At 37.9% G+C, this 21128-nt stretch overlaps 1 protein-coding gene across 1 annotated transcript in view; it reads right to left on the bottom strand.

Moving 5' to 3' along the window:
- LOC121415649 (sushi, von Willebrand factor type A, EGF and pentraxin domain-containing protein 1-like) overlaps positions 1–17552 on the bottom strand; it is a 30346-nt gene extending 12794 nt beyond the window's left edge. The window contains 17 exon segments of the mRNA XM_041608936.1: positions 992–1168; positions 1609–1782; positions 2019–2231; positions 2843–3040; positions 3713–4033; positions 4744–5067; positions 5496–5513; positions 5516–5830; positions 6395–6727; positions 7024–7362; positions 7694–8020; positions 8697–9032; positions 9423–9746; positions 10188–10496; positions 10984–11319; positions 13694–13828; positions 17433–17552. Coding sequence (XP_041464870.1) covers positions 992–1168; positions 1609–1782; positions 2019–2231; positions 2843–3040; positions 3713–4033; positions 4744–5067; positions 5496–5513; positions 5516–5830; positions 6395–6727; positions 7024–7362; positions 7694–8020; positions 8697–9032; positions 9423–9746; positions 10188–10496; positions 10984–11319; positions 13694–13745 — 4096 coding nt within the window. The 5' untranslated portion in view covers positions 13746–13828; positions 17433–17552.
- Positions 17553–21128: the final 3576 nt, after the last annotated feature.

Raw genomic sequence — 21128 nt, 5'->3', positions numbered from 1 at the left:
AAACTGTATTAGGATATACTGTATGTTGGATTTCAATCCCTTTTCGTAATACATTTGAATTGGAGTTTGATATTTTCAGGATATAAAAAAGGCAAAAGATATTTCCCCTAAATTATACCCACTCTCCACCCACTGTCTTCAAAAAACCCATCCCCTCCTCCCCGTCAACTCTTGTAACTTCGTCATTGTGTCATTGTGGCAACTACCATGGTAAATCAATGGGTACCCGAAACGAGCAAAAGTCTATGTGGTTTGCCTAGCAACCGAGTCTTAGAACTCTTGTTGGAATGCTCCCCAGAGAGTGTAGAAAGTGCATGCATTGTGTGCGGGCATGCAAGGATCCGATGTCCGGGGTAATAATAATAGCGATGAAAAGCGCTTAGAAACAAGGTATGACTGTATGATAAACGCTATATAAATATCACTATTACTATGTTGTTGTCATTAGTATTATAATAATCCTGTGGAAACGCGATTTGCGCGTGTCTTTATTAGAAAAAGAAAAATAATGACAAAGAAAGAAAAATACGAATGAAATGAAAATGGAGAAGAGTAGGAGCAAAGAAAAAGAAAGTCTGCAAAGGAAAGAAACTTGAAAATTTCATGATAAATATTTCACACCCTCTTCCCCTCACCAATTAAATGTTATGTTGGAGGGGGGATGATGAAAACAAAATAATCAAAACGTGGACAAAAAAGTAGGGCCGCGTCTCACAAAGGGCTGTGATTAATTCAATCAATGTAATCTATAGAAAGCCAGTGGCATGGTTGCAGAAAACATGCTCCTTCAAATCATGTCCTCTAGATAATGGAAAGTGTTTCTGCTTTTTTCTCGTCATTGTCTTTATTATCACCCTTCTTGTTCCTTAAAAATGCCTATATTTCTCGACAAATATCATGAATAGTACAGCACTGCCGGCTTTTCCATAGTAAAGATTGATCATTGATTGTATCGGTCATATTTCTTTGTAGGGCGGGGACCTGATCATACCTTGACAAACGGGCTGGTACCTGGACCAGGACCCTCTTTGTTCACACTCTCTCGATCCTGGTCCCACCAATTTGAAACCATCGGCACACGTGACCGTACAGGTGGATCCTAAATGCGTACCATTGGTGCATTGCGTAACGCCTTTTGCTACGCTGGGCAGCTCATGACACATTATCACTGCATGTGGAATCATAATAATGGTTTTAGCAATACAAAAACCGTAACTCATAATAAAAATCAAAGGAAAATAGTTAGCGATACGTAATAATAACCATGTAATACTAATTAAAACAAACCCGTTTAATGGAAATGTGGTTGGTAATAACGATAGTGATTGTTGATGATCATCATCATTACTAATTATTTCATTTCATACACTGGACCCATCATCATTATTTACGACTTCTGCATAGTACAAAAGGCATTGGTGAGCAAAGATTCTTTAATGAAAATACGCATGTAACTTAAGCCATTTTACATTGTGATCAGAACATTGTGATCAGAAAGTAATCTATATTTATGACTTCGATAATGCCCGGTATTTTGAAGATACTGGATGTCGAGAGTGACGAATGGAGAGACTCCTCACTTTGTAATGTGTTTCAAATGTCTCTTACTTTGGCAAGTGGGTAACTCCTCGGTCCAATTTCCTGAAGAAGTGCACTGCACAGTACGATGTCCATCTAGTTCATATCCGGGATTACAAATTGGCAGGCATGCTGACAGATACATCCAGTCATTGGTGCAAAGGGTTGTTCCATGGTCCAAAACCAGTGCTGGGCAAGACACATCTGCAAATATCATTGTTTTTTATTACTTTATTATATTACCCATGTTACCATTCTTACGTTCCTCTATTGGAAAAAAAAGTTATGAAATTATTTGTATAGTGAACATGTTATACACCGTTTCCAAACGAGACCAGACTCTCCCATTGTACATGACAAAACTTTAATTCTTATGTGAAGGGAGGCAGAATGTATCGTATAAACAATTAACACCAAATTATCTACAACTTTTTAATTACCTTGGCAGGATGGCATTACTTCTAGGCTTGGACTCCAAGAACCCGATGTTTCACAGGTTCGTTGAGGGCTTCCATTTAGGCTGTAACCTTCAGCACATGCATAGGTGCAAACCGAACCATCTTGGGTGTTATTAGTGCACGATAAAGACATTGGATAAGCTGGTCTTCCTAATGCAGGACATTCGATGATAGGTGGAACTGTCACAATTGCAGCTGAATATACCAAGATAAACATGATAAAGTATGACTTATAAGAACGTGAATTATTTTTTTTAATATGGCATAGAACACAGCCTATCACTGACCACGTTGATACTTCTTCCACACAGACGGCTTCAATAAGACTTTGGTTCCATAATACAGCCCGTATCATATCATTGAAACTAAATAGAAATAAAGACAATAGTCTATAGAATAAATTTGATTGCAATGCGTGTTTATTAATACCACCGCCCCACCTATCCCACTTTCGGATTGCATGAGTTGCATTGAAGAAAACGAGAAAAAAAAATGAGCACGGAACACAATGGTTTATGAGTTTGTATTGGATGACCCCTACTTCTCAGGGAACTTCTGTTTTTCAATTTCATTCTGTTTTTCTGATCATTTCCTGACGTGGAAAGAAGTACACTCCCATCTCATTGCTAGCAGATTAAAGTCCTTTTGTCCTTAATGCAGTAGTCGACTTGACATTCGAGATTCTCTCTACAAACGACCCATACCCCTAAAAGATGTGAACATAAACATTTTAAAATTAGATAAATTATCATCCACAATGAGACGTCACCAAGAATTAAATTTCAAAATTATTGTGTATAGATCACCTTCGCAAGTAGGAGTTCCTTCTCCCTCAGGGTGCCACGAACCGGATGGGTGGCACTTTCTATGCGAGCTTCCGTGCAGGGTGAAGCCATCGACACAGGAGTAGTTACACTGAGAACCCATGAGAGTGCCATTAGTACAGGTAACCTTCAAAGGATGGTTCGCACTAACGAGCAAAGGGCATTCAACAACAGGTGCAGCTGTATATGTTATATCAATGGAACAAGTATGAATATTATCAACATGGATTTCATCCAAATATGTAGTTTATTTCTTTGATAAATGGTCTTTTATTTTATTTAGAAAACTCAGTGGTGAATGTAATGGCATGCCGTCTCTGTAAGATGACATCGGGCCTGTTTCGTAAAACAACTTACACGATTGACATGGATTGCCATGTAACATAGTAACAAAACAACCAAGATTCCAATGGTATGATGGTAGTGGCCATGATGCTCACGTTATCAAATACTCTTTTAACATGTTTCAGAAATGAGCAAATGGATGTAGATGAGTTACTGAAGAACATCTAAAGGACATGCTGCACAAACATATAACGGGGAATGGATTTGTTCATGGCTGTCTCGTAGCAGGCAACTGCCTCTCCACTCTAGCTCAATTAACATCCGATGCTCTGCAAGCACTCAAGAGAAGAGTATGAAAGCAAAGCGATCATCTATGGGGATCCTAGCCGAGCAATTACTTACCTTTTCTATATTTACCTTGATTTTGCATAGGTTGCATTTAAGAAACAGATATCATCTGGCTCTTCGAAAAGGTATTGTCTCGTCTCTCCACTATATATACAAACAAATCTGTGGTGATTTTATCCCGACGCCCTGTTTAAGGGGTCGTTTCAGACGGGTACTCACCAGGTGGTTTACACACAATCCCAACGTCTTCTTGGTGGCCACAGTTGTGCTCGGAAACGTGTGTACAGTCAAGGAGGGATGTTTCACGCCCAGTGCACCTTACGTTGTCCATGTGAATGGCGCCAGAACCTTGGCCAAATACAGCGGTACCTTTAACAGCCAGAGCATTTCCATATCCAAGTTGCCTACATGTAACATTTGCGTCGGTGATATCCCAAAGATCATCACAGACAGTTCCCCATATATCTTCGATGTACACTTCTACTCGTCCTTCGTACTCCGTTGAACCTCCGACCAAACGAACAAGCGCTTTTTGCGTATCTTTAGGATTAGAATTAGAAACATTTAATGTTAATTTTGAGGACAAATAAAATATGGTCTAGAGGTATTTCTGCCTCCATAGATGAAATAAGAAATCTCGACAAACAATGAACTCAAAGGAACCTACTCCAACCACATTTATGATGATGGAGTGACTGCCTTAACAAATAAGATAAATCAAAAATACTTTTCACATGGCATGATCCTAATTTCAAAACAGCAATTAGTAGTTTCAGCCAATGTGGACAGAACGTCAGGTAGTCTCATAGTTAAATCGAAAAGCATTTGGCTACCACTCATGTTCCTAGAACGTTTCATGTGATTTTTGTGTGGGTGTTTACAATGATGCTCGGAGTGAGTGACAAATCTTTTTTTACACCTCTCTCGAATTGGAAGTAACGTGAGCAGAGTCATTAAAACAAAAGATATAGTTTCCATCTCGAGAGAGAGTTTTCATTGACCCAATCAGTCTGAATTTACAAATCGATCTAAACTATGAAAAAATCCTTTAATGCCATCAGCATGTCATCACGTCGTATTACCTTAACCCTTATCTTAAGCAAAACAGCTTAGTAGAATCAAATATTCCCAAGAATAAACGATTCTAAACATTTGTGTTTTCTGTAGCGGGGTATATAAAACTCTAAACAAGCTTCATGGTTTGTATTCCAGATCTAACATGTATACAATTATGTAAAAGCTTGAATCACCTTGTGGTTGGCAGACGATGCCGACATCCTCCTGATGTTGGCAATTATGAGTAGGAGAATGGATGCAAGAGAGCAGGGATGGTTCTGTCCCATCGCACTCCACGTTGTCCATGTAAATGGGATCTGATCCTCGGCCAAAAACGGTAGAGTCTCTGACCGCAGTAGCGAACCCAAAGCCAAGCTGACGACACGCAACGTTTGCATCGGTCATATCCCACAAATCATCACAAACAGTTCCCCACTGGCCATTGATTAAGACTTCAACACGTCCCTCATTAGGTGAAGATCCTCCTACTAGTCGTATATCGACTGTCTGAGTTCCTTCTATAAAGTGAAAATGTGATTTTGTTTCTATACGTATGCACTCATATCAGTACTTACTTCATATCTATAGTAGATGAATAAATATGCATATTGAATAAATGTTGATAGGGATCGGACAAGTGAAATGACTAGTGGATTAATAATTTGGCTATGAATCATATCAATTTTACAGAAAAAGCTTTATTAATACCAACACATTACAGCAACACAGGAAGTACTTACATCGCTTATAAAAAAAAATCAGTTGAGTCATGATAGTCGTGTCACACATGAAACCTAGTAATATGGGGGTTTTTCTGTGAAATGTCATTGTTTCTGTTTTCATAAACTTTTTATTTTTTATTTATCTAGTTCTCTTCTAACGTTTTTACCCTAGCTACATGAAATCAATATAAGTTCCTTCGAGAGTTAGTTAATCATGACATTACCTGGTGCGTTGCAAACAATCCGACATCCTCTGAATGCCTACAATTATGAGACCTAGAATACTGACAAGAAACTAGAGATGCCTCAGTCCCGGAGCACTGAACATCGTCCATGAGTATCTGGCCTGATCCATCCCCATATGTAGACGCTCTAACAGCTCTAGCTGATCCAAAGCCGAGTTGTCTGCATGCAACATCGGTATCAATCAAAGAGAACAAGTCGTCACATACTGTTCCCCATTGCCCGTTGATGAAAACTTCAAGTCGACCCTCGTACGGCGAGAAACCACCAACTAAGCGGATAGTGGTGGCTGGTTCGGTTGGAGGTTCTTCCCCTTCTTCATTTTAGTGAGGCGAGACAAATTACAAACAAAAGAACCATGGCATTAATAGTCGGGAATAAACGCGTTCGGAAAAGGTGACAGTAGGCCTTACAGAGACAGAAACATGCCCACCTGTGCATGGCCAGATACCCTGTCAGAAAGAAAACCTGTCAGACATCATATTTAGAACAAATGCTTCTAAATGTAGCACTCTTGTTCGTGGTAGATACATGATCATTTGTATGCATACATCGACATCAGATTTCATAATACACGGGTGAAGCTATTTATTTCTAAGGTTCTCAACAAAAATATTTCCGAAACACGTGGAAGTTTGGAAATAATTATATTGACTGTATGATTGTATTAGAGTTCTTCATATAATAAAGTTAATAAGAGCGGGGTAATGCATGTAATATACAGTAATGATAATTGCGTTTATGATTGCCAACATTGCTACGCCGAATCAGATGTAAAGAACAGTGAAGCAAACAGACTCCTGTGTCTCAGTCTATATTTGTGACTACTCTATGTAATTTGATTGCTTGCTTAAATGTTCTAATACGCAATTATTCTTACCAGGGGGTAAACATACTACGCCAGCATCTTCACCGTGGTTGCAGTTGTGTGTGTTACCAGCATGGCGGCAAGATATCAGCATACTTTCACCCCCGGCGCATCTCAAATCGTCGAGATGAATGGGACCAGTCCCCTGGCCATAACTCGCCGAGCCCCTGACTGCTGTTGCCCGCCCGTACCCCAATTGATTGCAGGCGACCATACCGTCTTGTATATCCCATAAATCATCGCAAACGGTTCCCCATACGCCAGCTACAAGTATTTCTACTCGACCTTCATAGGGGGAAGAACTTCCTACTAGACGGATAGAGCGTCGATTTACCGAGCTAGAATCTTTTTCAAAGGAGAGGAAAAAAATCGAGATTGCGTTAAAACATTGGCTAATCATTTTGGCACATTCATGCCACTTTTAACTAGAATTGTTGACTTGTAATTCCTTTTTTCCTGACAAACTTTCTTCTGGTAACTAAAATTCTATTGGACTTGATTGAAGGGTGCTTATCGTTGATTTTGGCACTTTCAGAAAAGTTAATGTACTATAACTTCAACATTTTCCTCATGGTTTTGCACTGACAGAGGATTTTTTTTTCTGTTCCTACAATATTCTTATAATATTCTGTTACACGTACCACTTCGAGGTGAGCACACCACCCCTGCATCTTCCTGATGTCCACAGTTGTGACTGGTCAAATGCGGACAGGACTTTAGAGACATTTCATCGCCACTGCATTCCACATTATCCATGAGAATAGGACCTAGACCTTGTCCATACGTGGCAGAACCAGGAGCTAGCGAGGCTGGACCGAAGCCAAGTTGCTTACAAGCAATATTCGCATCAGTTAAGGTCCACAGATCGTCGCAAACTGTCCCCCATTGATCATTAACGTATACTTCCACACGGCCTTCTAGTTCTGTAGAACCTCCAACGAGTCGTATGTTCGACTGATTCTCTTGCGTCTCTGTAGAATCTAGAGAAAGGAGACGGCTAGTGAGAAATGCAGGTGGTCATGTTTCATAATATCTGATACATACCCAATAGACCGTTGGAGTAGTATACTGGAGATAAGTGGCGTATAGATTGGGGTCTGTGCACTAACTATCCCCATGAAATGTTCTACGACCGACTTAATAAGAACAACGAATAAGAAAAGAACAAAGATGACGGGAAAAGGTGAAATATGGAAAAAAATATATATATTTACAGTGGTACAACCTATCACAAAACAAGAATTTCATCTTAAAAAGGCAAAGTCATATGAAATTAAGGGGAAAATATTCAATATCTATTATATTACAGACCTGGCGATGTGCACTTTATGCCGGCATCTTCACTGTGACCGCAGTTGTGCCTGGACGTAAACTCGCAAGAAGTCAGAAATGTCTCGTGTCCATTGCAATTTACATTGTCCATCAAAATAGGACCTGTGCCTTCCCCAAACGTAGCAACACCGAGCGCTGAAATGGCTGACCCGAAACCAAGTTCTCTACATGCAACGTTTGCCTCGTCCAAGGTCCAGAGATCATCACACACCGTACCCCACTGGCCTGCAAGGTATACTTCTACTCGTCCTTCATACTCTGTTGATCCCCCAACTAAACGAATAGTCGACTCCCCTTCAGAAGAATCTGCGTATGAAACGTAAACACGTAGATATATAGATTTCCTATTTCATGTTGGTTGTCCTTGGAGGGAAAGTCAATTGGTTATCATGGCCATTCTTTCATTTTGTCCGGTATGTAGCCTCCATTTGTATGGAAATATGATCACAGTCTGGATGTTTCATATATAGATTACAGGTATTTTAGATGGAAGTATTTGAATTCTCCCCTTGTGAAGACATTTTTACTATACACACAAAGATATCAAAATTATGTACCAGTAATTTACATAAATATTGTGGTTATCTGCATCTTGAATAAGCGCCAAGACGAACCGGGTAGACATCTTTGACTTATTTATGCTAACAAAGTATGTGCAGGATTATCATTGTAAAATTAATGAAGAGAGAATGTTGGTATGAAGTGAGGTTAAAACCTTATCAAAAATAGAAATTTAACTTAACTATAGGAATTCCCCTGTAAATGTGGAAAGTGAATTTTACATACGGCTACTTTTACCATTATCATCTAGGATTTGCATTGGACTTATCCCTTTGATTGAAATAGGCCTACCTGTATACAGGAATGGCTTGCAACTGTCCCACATAAAGATTGCAGTGATATGATGGTAACCTAAGAATATATTAAATGAATGAAATAGTCTTTGTTAAATAGTTTATTATCCAACAGCCTGCTAACCTACCAGGTGGTGCACATTCAATGCCAGCATCTTCCACATGTCCGCAATTATGGCTACTCAGGAACACACAGTTCTCAAGCGATGCCTCATCCCCATTACACTCTACATTGTCCATTAAGATAGGGCCTGTGCCTTGTCCGAAGTCTGCCGAATCCCTGAGCGCAATGGCCTGTCCAAAGCCGAGTTGCCTGCATGCAACATGAGCATCAGGCCAAGACCACAAATCGTCACAGACTGTTCCCCATTGACCGTCGATGAGGACTTCGACTCGACCTTCATACTCTGTAGATCCCCCACTTAGACGAATGGAATGCTGCAGGAACTGCGCTGCAGCAGAATCTAGATCAGGGATTTCAAAGGAACACGATGTAAAAACTACATTACCAGCAATTGCAAGTTGGAAGCTATTGTTCTGTTAATTATATCAATTATTCCAACATTGTGTAATTTTTACTTTATCGTTGAGCTGTGGTGATCCTTCGGCATAATGCTGCTAATAACAAGGCATTTCAAAACGTGATTTTAAACAATTAAGCATCGTTGTGCGACCATGTCCTGAGGTCGGTTTCACATGCAGTTGTCCGTGTTAAGAATAATTTAATGCAATATATGGCATCATGATACGAGAGATAACCATATTGTTGAACAATGGGTGTTCAAGGAATCAGCTGTACGACAATTTAACCACGGAAATGTTCAATTAATGTTGTGTACTAAAAATGAACTTACCTGAAGTATCACACATGACACCTGCATCTTCTGCATGATGACAGTTGTGAGTTTCTTGGTATGGGCAAGTCAGTAGTGATGTCTCATCGCCTTGGCACTCAACATTGTCCATGAGAATAGGACCAGATCCTTGCCCATAGGCAGTCGCGCCTGGTGTTGAAATGGCTGGCCCGAAGCCCAAGTGTCTGCATGCTACATTCGCATCTGTCAGGGACCACAGGTCATCGCATACTGTTCCCCACTCACCATTGATGAATACTTCAACACGACCCTCGTTATTGGAAGGCCCTCCGACTAAGCGAACATTTTCCGCTACTGTCGAACCTAAATTGCAGACATGATACACGTTAATGTTAAAATTAGTAACTTTTGTCCATCAGAGGAAAACTCTTGGAATCCTTGACATTATCATATTTTAGCATTTATCTATGTTAATTTATTACGAAAGGCATTGATAAAACAGTTATGAAAGTACTCAGACCTCATCCTTCGTCCTGAATTTTTATTAGCTCTTAACCTGCAGTAATTAGCCGTTGCGTGTCCCATCAACCTGAAGGAATTGTGTGATAGATATACGGACCTACCCGATCAGCCGATCTTCGTTCACAAGTTAAGAGAGCAGTGCCATTATTCTCCAAGAAGAATATTCATAATTCAAAATGGCATAACTTCGAATATTCTCTTCATAGCTATCAAAATATACTCATCGCTGTTTTCTAAAACAATTAAAGGGCCTAGGTTCTTTTCGAAATCGAAATGTCTTGCCTGAACAGACAACCCCGGCATCTTCCCCGTGATTACAGTTGTGCCTGTCGTTGTAACTGCAAGAAGTTAAAGAACTCTCAGTTCCTGTACATCCAAGGTCATCCAGTAATATAGTTCCACTTCCAGGACCAAACGAACGCACGTCCACTGCCGAACCCATACCGAGTTGTTGACAGGCCACTGTAGCATCGTCCAGATCCCAACGATCATCGCAGACTGTTCCCCACTCTCCTCCGACGTTGATCCGCACCCGTCCTTCTAGAGGGGTTGTACCTCCTTCTAGTTCGATATCTTGAATTCCCGATGTTGCTAAGTGGATAAAATAGCGTAGTCATATTATTAAATATATATATATATTATTTCTATTCTTCAGACAATTGCACAAATAATGGCTGCTTCTTGAAATAACGTTTTGTTATATTGATACATAAAGGTTGATAAAATCAGCTCATTTAAGTGTGAAAAGGAGATTAATGGTTAATGGAAAAGATCTTTACATTGCTGAATTTCACCTTCCTTTATTTTCTGCCACGTCTCTCTATCCCATGTTTAATTCAATCATGAAACTCGAGAATTGCAACTTGGCTTATACCTGTAGAGAAATTCATATTGATTTTGGTCACCGTAACCATGAATAACTCTTTCTGGTGGAAAACTTCAGGGAAAACATTTACAAGGTACAAGGTGTTGAATCATTTCCGAAGATTGCGAACATGGTGTTTACAGTATTTGGTAATGGTTTTTATTATCATGTCAAGAATATAGCTCTTCCAAGGAGAAAGCAAATGTAACTTACGTGTTGATAGAGAGCACCTCACACCTGCATCTTCAGAATGGCCGCAATTATTGTTCCCCAGTCCTCTATGGGTGCAGGCGATTAACGATGGCTCGTCACCAGAACAAGCAACATCATCTAGATGAATAGGGCCTGTACCCTCCCCAAATACGTCAGCATTAACGGTGATACTGTCGGCTGATCCGAACCCGAGTTGACGACATGCCACGGTGGCATCCGACGTACCCCATGCGTCGTCACATACTGTACCCCACTCGCCATCAACTAGGAGTTCAACCCGGCCTTCTCGGTTATTTCTCCCACCAACTAGACGAATGTCGGTCCGCTGACTTCCAACTGTATGAAATTTATGAAAAGATCACTGTTTGCTTTAAATTGATTATTGAGGACAAATTGTGGGGATGAATGAATACCAATCATATGTTTCCATTTTTTCACATATATTGAGGTGGTAGTTTACGAGAAAGTGTACTATTATTATTATTATTACTGCTACTACTACTACTACTACTACTACTACTGCTACTATTACTATTGTTATTATTATTACTATTATGCTAATTGTGAACTTAAGGGGAAAGGTCATATAGAAAATTGCGCTGTAGGGGGGAAATTATCCTTAAGGAGAAATATAACTTTCTCCTCAACGTTATTAAGAGCAGAACACTGATGTTGCAAATGTTTTCAATCTTGCTAATGCGCCCAACAAAAATCATTTTATTTTTCCACATTTTCACATAAATTGAGGTGGCATGTTACGAGAAGGTGTACTATTATTATTATTACTACTACTACTACTACTACTACTACTATTATTATTATTATTATCATTAGTAGTAGTAGTAGTATACATATATGTTATATAGTTTATACAATCAGCAAGTTTATTTCTATTATTTAATATTTTACACTACGTGGAAAGAACCCTTCAACCCGAACCATGAACATGATGAAGTATATAGTATAAACCCCGGTTTTATGATGGACTATCCAATCCATCGAACTTGGAAATTCCAAAGTGTAAGTGACAAGATCCGGATAGGATGTGAACGAATTGAAACAATGGCAATATTATCAAGGTCGATCTCGTCATTTCTTTTCTTACGCTGCTCTTTACAAAATAAATGGTTTTGATTACTTAATGTGATATAGTTCCTATATTCTAATTTATACGTATTATCAATTTGTCAATTGATGTTTTTTAAGCAAATTAAATCAGTCTAACGGAGAGTCTGATAATTTTTTTTTTCATTTACAAAATGGGGAAGTACAGTGTCACACAGAATATTCAGTGTGTTCACATATTAGATTCCTATGTAATTCCCAAGGTAAAAAATACACCAATTATGTGAAGATAATCCCACGCTCTCAGACACCTCGATAATGTGTAACTGTGTGTTCGCACTGTGAATAGTGTGACTAACTTAAAATTCTCGAATAAACAGTATGCTTATGACATCATTTACTATACATTTTTTGTCAGTTTTCAGATTTTTTTTTTTTTTTTGGGGGGGGGGCAACGAACCTGACTTTGGGCAAATGCCCCCCCCCCTCCTCGTGCCGCCATAGTATAGAAGGGACGTACACCAGGAACAAAAATAAAAAGAGAGCTAATCACCTATTCAAATGATCCATACAAAGAGGTAACATAATCTTACGTCAAAGGAGAAACACATATCGTGAAAGCTTTCTATTTATAATACAGCTATTATTTTTAGCATAATAATCTACACATAGCAACGGTATTGCTCTAATTCTATCAGATCCAGGGGTTTTCTGGTATAGTTTATGTCGGTAAAAACTAGTTTATAAAATTCTTAATGAAACGTTCCATATTTTTTTTTATTAAAATGTAAAGAAAGTTTAGTTATGTTCGTCTCCTGGCGAAGCAGAAGGCCGAGTCTGTACATAATTGTTGCTCCAAATATCAGAGGCGTTGTTGGCTATTATTTATCCCGAAAAAAACATAACGTGATTTATTTTGGGAAAAGGGAAATTTGAGTGTCCATGATTTTAGACATTACGGTCCGAACCAAGAACCCTCCCCCCCTTCCATCCAAAATAAACGATTGCATGACAATCCCCAGCACTGGGCTAGCTGTCACCCCGGGGGGCCACTTACATTGACGAGTGGATACCATGCGCGACCAAAAAACACGTAAAAAGGATGTCCTTTTCACGATAGGGCACGTTACGTACGTAACGTGAAAAGGGTGTCAAAAACACAAAAATAATGAAAAAAGGGTATCTATTTCGCTAGTAAAATTACGTGTTTAGGGTCGAATTTGCGGGGATGATACAACAAAATTAAAATGTTTTATAAAGGATGTCCTTTTTGCCCCAACACTACGTGTTTAGAGTCCGATTTGAGCGAGGTGTAGAAGGTGGGTCATACTAAAAGGTAAAGCCGACAACCAAAGGACCCGTAACAATAAAACATGATTCCTGTACTTGTTTAGGGGTTCCTTTCAGGGAATATTTGCCAAGAGTACCGTTTTTTTTCCAATACTTGTTAAGGGTAGGGTTTCACACGCCAATACTTGTTAAGGGGTGCATTTTCAGAATATGGAAATTACGTGTTTAGGGTGCTTTTCGAGACCCCATGGTCGCGCATGGTATCCACTCGTGAATGGAAGTGGCCCCCCCGGGGCTGTCACAACCTAATACTAATATAAACACTGTCGGTGAGTGGAATCTCTTCGTAACTTACCGAATGTTCCGATGAAAAGAAGGGACACGAGCAGACTTTGTTTGACTGTCATGTTTCACTGAATTCGGCCTTCAAGGCCAGATTTCTATATAGAGCCTAATGTATCAGTCAATCAATCCTCTAGCTCCGTATATCCTGGTAGTTTAATATCAAAAATAACAAATTAAAGACGATTTAAAAATTTTCTTAATTAATTCCTCTTCAAATTTTATTAGACATCACCAGTTGTAAGATGACGAGAGGGGTTGAGGGTATGATTGGCAATTGGTAATGAGAGCTATAAAGATATAGCAACATGCTATTCGAGGTAAACCCCATTTAAACAATATATTAAGTAGAATCACAAAAATGAGTGAACATTAAAAATCTGTATATTGAGACATTGCTTCGTTATTTAAAGGTAAAATATTCGAAGACAAATTAACCTCATTATTAATAAGTTAGGTACTGTATTAGTATTAATCCGTATACTAAAAATATCTCCAGAAACAGTTAGATGATTGTAAGAAATACTTCATAAATATTTATTATGGAATGCTAATAATAGCTTAATTACACTTTAGAAATGAAAGAGAAGTCTCATAAAATAATTGATATTCCAATACAAAATGAAACCATTCTTACACTAAATACATTGTAACAATACTAATGAAAACGTATCATACATGCATACTACCAAAGAGAGGGAGAGAGATAGAAAGAGAGAGTTATAAATAAACATGAACATGATCATAGAAAATAAGGTGGTGGTGAAAAGGGAAGAAAATAATGAGAAAGAAATTTACAGGAATTGGAAGTTGTATTGGCTTTCAGGAGAATGATGTAAAGGTAATCTTGCGGGAATTCCCTGCCAAAATTTAAATTCCCTATTTAATACACTATGAAGTAAATCACTGGGTTAATATAAAGAACCGAACTTCACATTACAGACTGACATCCGTATAATATTAATATTAAGTTGTGCGTCTGTTTCTTAAGAGGTATCCATGCAAAATGTACTTTCATATTCTATGCCTATAAAGTGTGGAGTTCCACAGGGGAGCATAGGCCTATTAGGTCCCATTCTTTTTCTGTGCTATATCAATGATATGTGTATTTGTGTTAATGAAAGTAAATTACTTTTAAATGCAGACGACAGTGTTTTACTCTATTCCGATACAAGTCCTAAGCTGATCGGTGAAAAACTTAGCTTAGAATTATCAAATTGTGTTAAAGCTGGCCTTCTTCGCATAGACTTGAGGTCGCAACAACTTATACTTCGCCATGTTCATAAAATTTTCTATTCAAACGAATATCATTACATATCAAAAAACTTTACACGGTCATCTAATATTCACGGGCATGAAACAAGAAATGGTCTGTTTAACTTTGTTGTACCTATGAGAAAAGGTCAAACTGGTAACAAATTTTATTATAAAGGTATACATTTTTTTTAATTCCCTCCCTAATCATGTTAAAACGGTTAAGACTTTTACACAATTTAAAAGAGTATTGAAACAACACTTAAAAAATGTCCCCACTCTTTAGTGTTAAATATTCTTTCTATTTTCATGTGTATCATGTAGTCTTATATATAACTATTTAGTTATGATTTATTTAATCAACTTGTTTTACATTGTTTCATCATCTTTTGTTGTTTGCGTGAAAGTTTGATGTCAAACTTATTGTGTTCATACACACACATTTCATTCTTCATCAAGTCACCCTCTCATTCTGTCATTCAATCATGTTATTCATCCACACCATTATCTCAACTGCTGTTATACCTCCGTTCACAGGATCACCTCCATCCCTGTCTCCATCCTCCAGACTTGTTATGTAAACATTGACCATACCCTATTAACCACATCATGAACAACCCCTTGTTCTCTCCATCTGGTTTATACTTCCTTATCAATATCATCCTGCCCCACAGAGTTATGTACAGTGTATAATATATATAGTGGACTAGTAGAAATAAAGTCAGTCTTGATTGTAACACCAACGAATTCAGTCATGCTCAGTTATTTATCGAGTACTGTGTGTATCTAAGTTAGACTACACATATACAAAAAAACTTATTGGTACTTTTTCGTATCTTAGGTTTTACGATTCATGAATCTTGTATTAGTTACGATGCATTTAGTGCTACTTAAAAACTGATTATAGTATAATTCTCATATGTAACTTAGAAGTAATTATCGTTTACTCAACCTGTTTTACAATTATTTTAATCATATTTTGTTAACTGCGTAAATGTTTTTCATGGCAAACTTATTTGTTTTTGTCTTTTTATATATTAAGTTTTACAATTCATCGTGTTAATTTAGTGGTCTAGACTTAATTGATGTAGTTTGTAGATTTCTATAAGTGTTTTTTTCATAGATGTACATTGTTTTCAATTAGGCCTACTGATGTAAAGACCCCATTGGAAATAAGCCATCTCGGCTTTTATGGGCAATCATGTCAAGGTATACACTACTGTTCATATTTTCTTGTACTTGTTCATAGTTACCTGACAAATAAAATCAATCAATCAATAAATCGTCTGTTTCATCGATTGTATTACATGTAATACTTATAATATGTAATGTAATATTATGCAGAACAATGCAGATTATCATAAAGATTTGAACTGAAGGTAAAGTTCACCACAAACAATTTGATTCAATTAAATAGTTAAAGGGACAGCTCACCCTGACAAAAAGTTAATTGTAAAAATAGCAGAAAAGATAACAAAAATTGAGCAAAATCCATCAAAAAATAATAAAAAAAAGTTATTAGAATTTCAATGATATGATTTGTGATATCATTCACTTTAAAAAATGAAGTGTTAATTTAGCACTTAAAGTGCAATCACTATAAAAGCACTGTAAGTGCTAAATTAGCACTTCATTTTTTACAGTATATATATATATATATATATATATATATATATATGCTAGCAGCTTTCCTACATTTTCGCAGCACACCCCCGGTTATGGTTAAAAAAAATCAATGAAATGTCATTTTCTCAGAAAAGTTAAAATGGTTTTGATTTTGCCTTGAACAGTATATCAATACACAAGTCATTTCACACTTGCTCATTAACGAAAACAAAAATGATTCATCACGAATCATATAAGAATAAATGTAGGCCTATGCATATTATATTACATGACATTATGACGTCACGAATCAGAAACTTGACATTTTAATAATTTTCTAGATATTTTATGCATTTTCTTCAAACCTTCGCCAATATCTTTTTTTTTCCTGCTATTTTTACAACAAACTTTTCTTCAGGGTGAACTTCCTCTTTGAGAATACCACTAGAAAATGATGTCATCAAAATAGAGTGTGCAATATAGAAAAGAAAAAGTTACGACACTTAGGCCAATAGAGTAAAAAAGACAAAAATATTGGAGGGGATAGAGTTTTGAAAGCGGTACACTATTTCGGAGAATACGAGAGTAAGCAGAGCGAGTGAACAAGCGGGCCAAAAGTCTACATCCAAATAGTGATACCATCATTAGATTTACAGGCACATGTACATACTTTACAATACTATACAATGAATTGGTCAGGAAAACATTAACAAACCTTCAAAACAAGTTTGAACATTCTCACACCGTTTAATAAATGCGTAAATTTGTTCACACATTGTTCACACAAAATAGCGCAGGAACTTGCAAGATCCGACCCCCAAATTACTGTATCATGTGTGCATGTTATATCATACATTAAAATGGGAGGAGCAAATAAGACACCCTTCACTCACCTCTTATAAGCAGTTATAACAGATCTTACTCGAATTACTGACAATTCCACATTTGCAACCCCTCCTCTATCCACAGATCGTTCGACGTCGAAGTATAAAACCACAATAATCACTTTGATTTTATTCCCCACTTGATATACATGGGTCAGTTTTTTAACCTGTGACGTCACAGGAAATACGAGTATCCTGAGTATTTACATCGATATCCAGAAATTGGGAAAAGGAAAAGTTTGGGGTTTTTTTACCAATCTTCAACTTCATGGCTACCAATCGTCATGCCTAGCTTGGACTATTGGCATAAGATACAATTCTGCTGCCTTTCATGTCTTGTTATTTGCCATTTTCTTTAATAATACCTGTCTTATTAATTGCATCGATCTGTCTTTGTCAGAATTATTTTATTTCGCATTAGGTGTTAGTATTTTATACCAGTTTCTCGGGAAATAAAAAAAAACCATGCTTTGAACTTGGGGATTATCGATAACAAAAAGAATAATTAAACATGTTTTAAAGAATGAATTCTAGAAGATTTGCGAATTTCTTTCTTTTCTGTTCAGGGAGTGGATGGGGGGTAGTTTGTACAGATCTGAAAATGGCACCTCAGGGGAATGTGTGCACGGTGCGACATTGTATTAAATCTTTGATTTGCCGAAAAAGATCAGTTTAATAATGGGCAATATTCGGCACAGTATCTCTATTACGGGCACGTCTTTTCAATTTGTCTTACCATCTTATACTCACTACTCTGAGAATAGTAGGTCCATTGGTTTTCAAAAATTATTGACATGATGGAGGATGTTGATTTATCATGATGACATTATTAATTCAAACATTGAGCTATAAAACACAGATTTTATAGCTTCATGATTCAAACAAGACTTAATAATTTTCATTTGTATGTTGGATAGCATCAGGTCAAATAAACAGATTCTTCAAATCTTTAGGTAGGATTTCAGTCATTGCCTTTATAAACTCTCATAGAGAGGAGGGGGTGACGACAAAGGGAGAGGAGATGAGATGATTACTAATAATGAGATACGTATGCTTTTCATGGATTCCTAAAAATAGTCTATAAAATGCCAATTTTCAGAATCGCGCTGGAATTTATTTGATTAGTAATTCTATTCATGAATTTATATGAGCATTCAATAAATTTGTCCCTTTTTCAATTCTGAATGTAAACAATTTCCAGCTCGTGCTCCTCGCTCGCAATATCTGATTAGTGAGAGATCTAGCTCTCTTCCTTATGATTACAATGCTTAAAAGTGCTAAGATTTTTGCCTGAGTTTAGGTCTCAAACTAAAAGAAAATCAGCTCGCGTTTCGCGGACGCAAAGTTTGATCAGTGAGATACCTGTCTAGCTTATGATTGCCAGCTCATTCTGAATATAAGAAATTTCCATATTGGGCTTCGCGCTCACAATATTGGTGAGATACTTTTCTTTTTTATCGATTACACTGCTGAGAGGTGCTTAGAATTTTCCTCCTTTTAGGAAATGAGCCTGTGTATCTAGCTCGTAATATTATTATAATTTAGATATGCACTGTACCATCTTCATCACAATCATACTGTTAGAAAATTTATCCTTAAACTAAAAGAAGTTCCTGCAGCAGAGTCTCGAGAACACCTATAATCTTACCAGATTGCGTAATCTTACAGGAAATTGGTATTTGGTGTGTGTAATCTTACAAATTTCCTTAAATAAAACACTCTTTTCCCCTTTTTCTAACAGACCTGTTCTGTTAAATTGCAGAAAAATTCCTGTTTCATGAATTTAAAGAATGATTCTGGTATTGCTTTCTGCAAAATCTTCTTTTATTTTTCTGTAAAATCAGGGTTTTTTTAACAGTGCACACATGTCAATCAGTGCTTATTAAGGAACATTTCTAGCTCGCCGCGCTTCGCCTTCATTTCATTAGTAAGATACTCATTAGTATATAAGATACGTAGGCCCTATGCTCTTTAAGGATTCCTGCTAATGGCGCTGTCACCCGGGGGGGGGGGGGCACTCGACCAAAAAAGTGGTGGGGGTGTGCCGCGGGCGAGACAAAAAACGGGGGCCTTGGAGCGGGCTTATTGTAAAAAGGAGGGTCCTCGGAACGGGCTTCGGAACGACAAATGTTTGTGAAAACGGGGGTCCTTGGAACGGATCGCCAGCGTGTGAGCGCGTCTGCATCCGGTCATGTGTGCATGATGCAGCTAGCGCGGCCTCCGCCGGGGAGCTCTGCGGCCGCTTTTCACCAAAATTGCAGCTCATTCAACGCGATCGGAGCGGCGTAACGAAAAATATGCGAAGCTTTGGAGCGAATTTCTCTCTTCTTTTTTCTCGATAAGAAGAAAATGCTATGCCTTGGAGCGGCTTTCTTTGTTCTTTTTCTCAACAAGGCAAAAATGCTATGCCTTGGAACGGAAATTTGAGTGTAAAAATGGGGGTCCCCTCCGCGGCACATACCCACTATGCATTATATACTGAGTGCCCCCCCCCCCCCGCGCTGTCACACCTTGGCGTTTTAGACAGCGTATGCCCGACGTATAAAAATTTCTCTAAAACGTCGGAATACCCTGAACTTTGATTTTTTTCAACTCTGGGCGCATACTTAACGTATTCATAACGAGTTGGACGTATACATAACGTATTAGTAACTTATATCGAACGCTTCGTTAACTTATAAGTAACGTATTCCAGCGAATGCTTAGCGTATTGCTGGCGTACACAACTTATGCCCTACGATAGCCTAACTTACGCATAGCGCGCGGCAGCGTATCGCTGACGAACACGTGTCGTAGCCTATAAAAGGCTGCTGCTCGACTATTTAAATCATAACCGCACGAACATCATCTCTCGAATGGCATGGGCATCTGTTCACCATGAAGTCTTCATGAGTTCTGATGGGTTCCTCCTGTGAACCCCACCTTTATATACCAATTCCTATAAACGTTGTCAATACGCCATTATATATACGGTAGCTGTAAGTTATATAAACACGTTCAGTAAGTTTAGTGGTCGTCCGGAGCACGTCTTCATAAGTCTTCATACGTCAATATACGTTGGATTTAAGTTACACATACGTTCAAAGCACGTTACTCATAGGTTAGAAGTAAGTTTTAGGGTACGCTGGACATTATCTCGGCTTATGAATAACTTACGAGTAACGTGTGTCAACGTGTATCAACGATCGCGTAACTTGCCTACAACTTATGGCCCGCGTATATGCGTGACGTATGAGCCATACGCTGGCATACGTCGAAAAATTTTGTGCTTGCACAAAATTTTTCGACGACCTTGCTTGCTGCAAAACAAGTAGTTTTGTTTTTTTCCTCATTTTTTGTGTTGAAACCAAGTGAAATTATATTTCTTGTAGATAATGAGGCCTCATGGTATTTCCTTTCAAGTGGCGTCATGACACAATATTAAAAATTGTAAAAATCCAAGAATAAGATCAATGAAAGTTTGAGAGAAAATTGGACAAATAATGATAAAGTTATGAACATTTTCAATTTCGAAATCACTTACAATGCTATGGAGATCCTGTCATTAGCTATGCGACCAGGTTTTGTGATGTCATAACTGTATACTCTCAGCTAAACTCTTTGTTTCATTAAATCTGTATATCTTCCTCCCATGAAAACTCACCATCTATGAATAGAATTCAAATATGCAGAACAGGTGAGTTGTACAAGGGTGACATCACACAT

The sequence above is a fragment of the Lytechinus variegatus genome, chromosome 5, assembly GCF_018143015.1.
Source record: "Lytechinus variegatus isolate NC3 chromosome 5, Lvar_3.0, whole genome shotgun sequence".
NCBI classification, from domain to species: domain Eukaryota; kingdom Metazoa; phylum Echinodermata; class Echinoidea; order Temnopleuroida; family Toxopneustidae; genus Lytechinus; species Lytechinus variegatus.
Note: the sequence above shows the minus strand (reverse complement) of the source record. Positions and strands in the feature narration are given on the sequence as shown.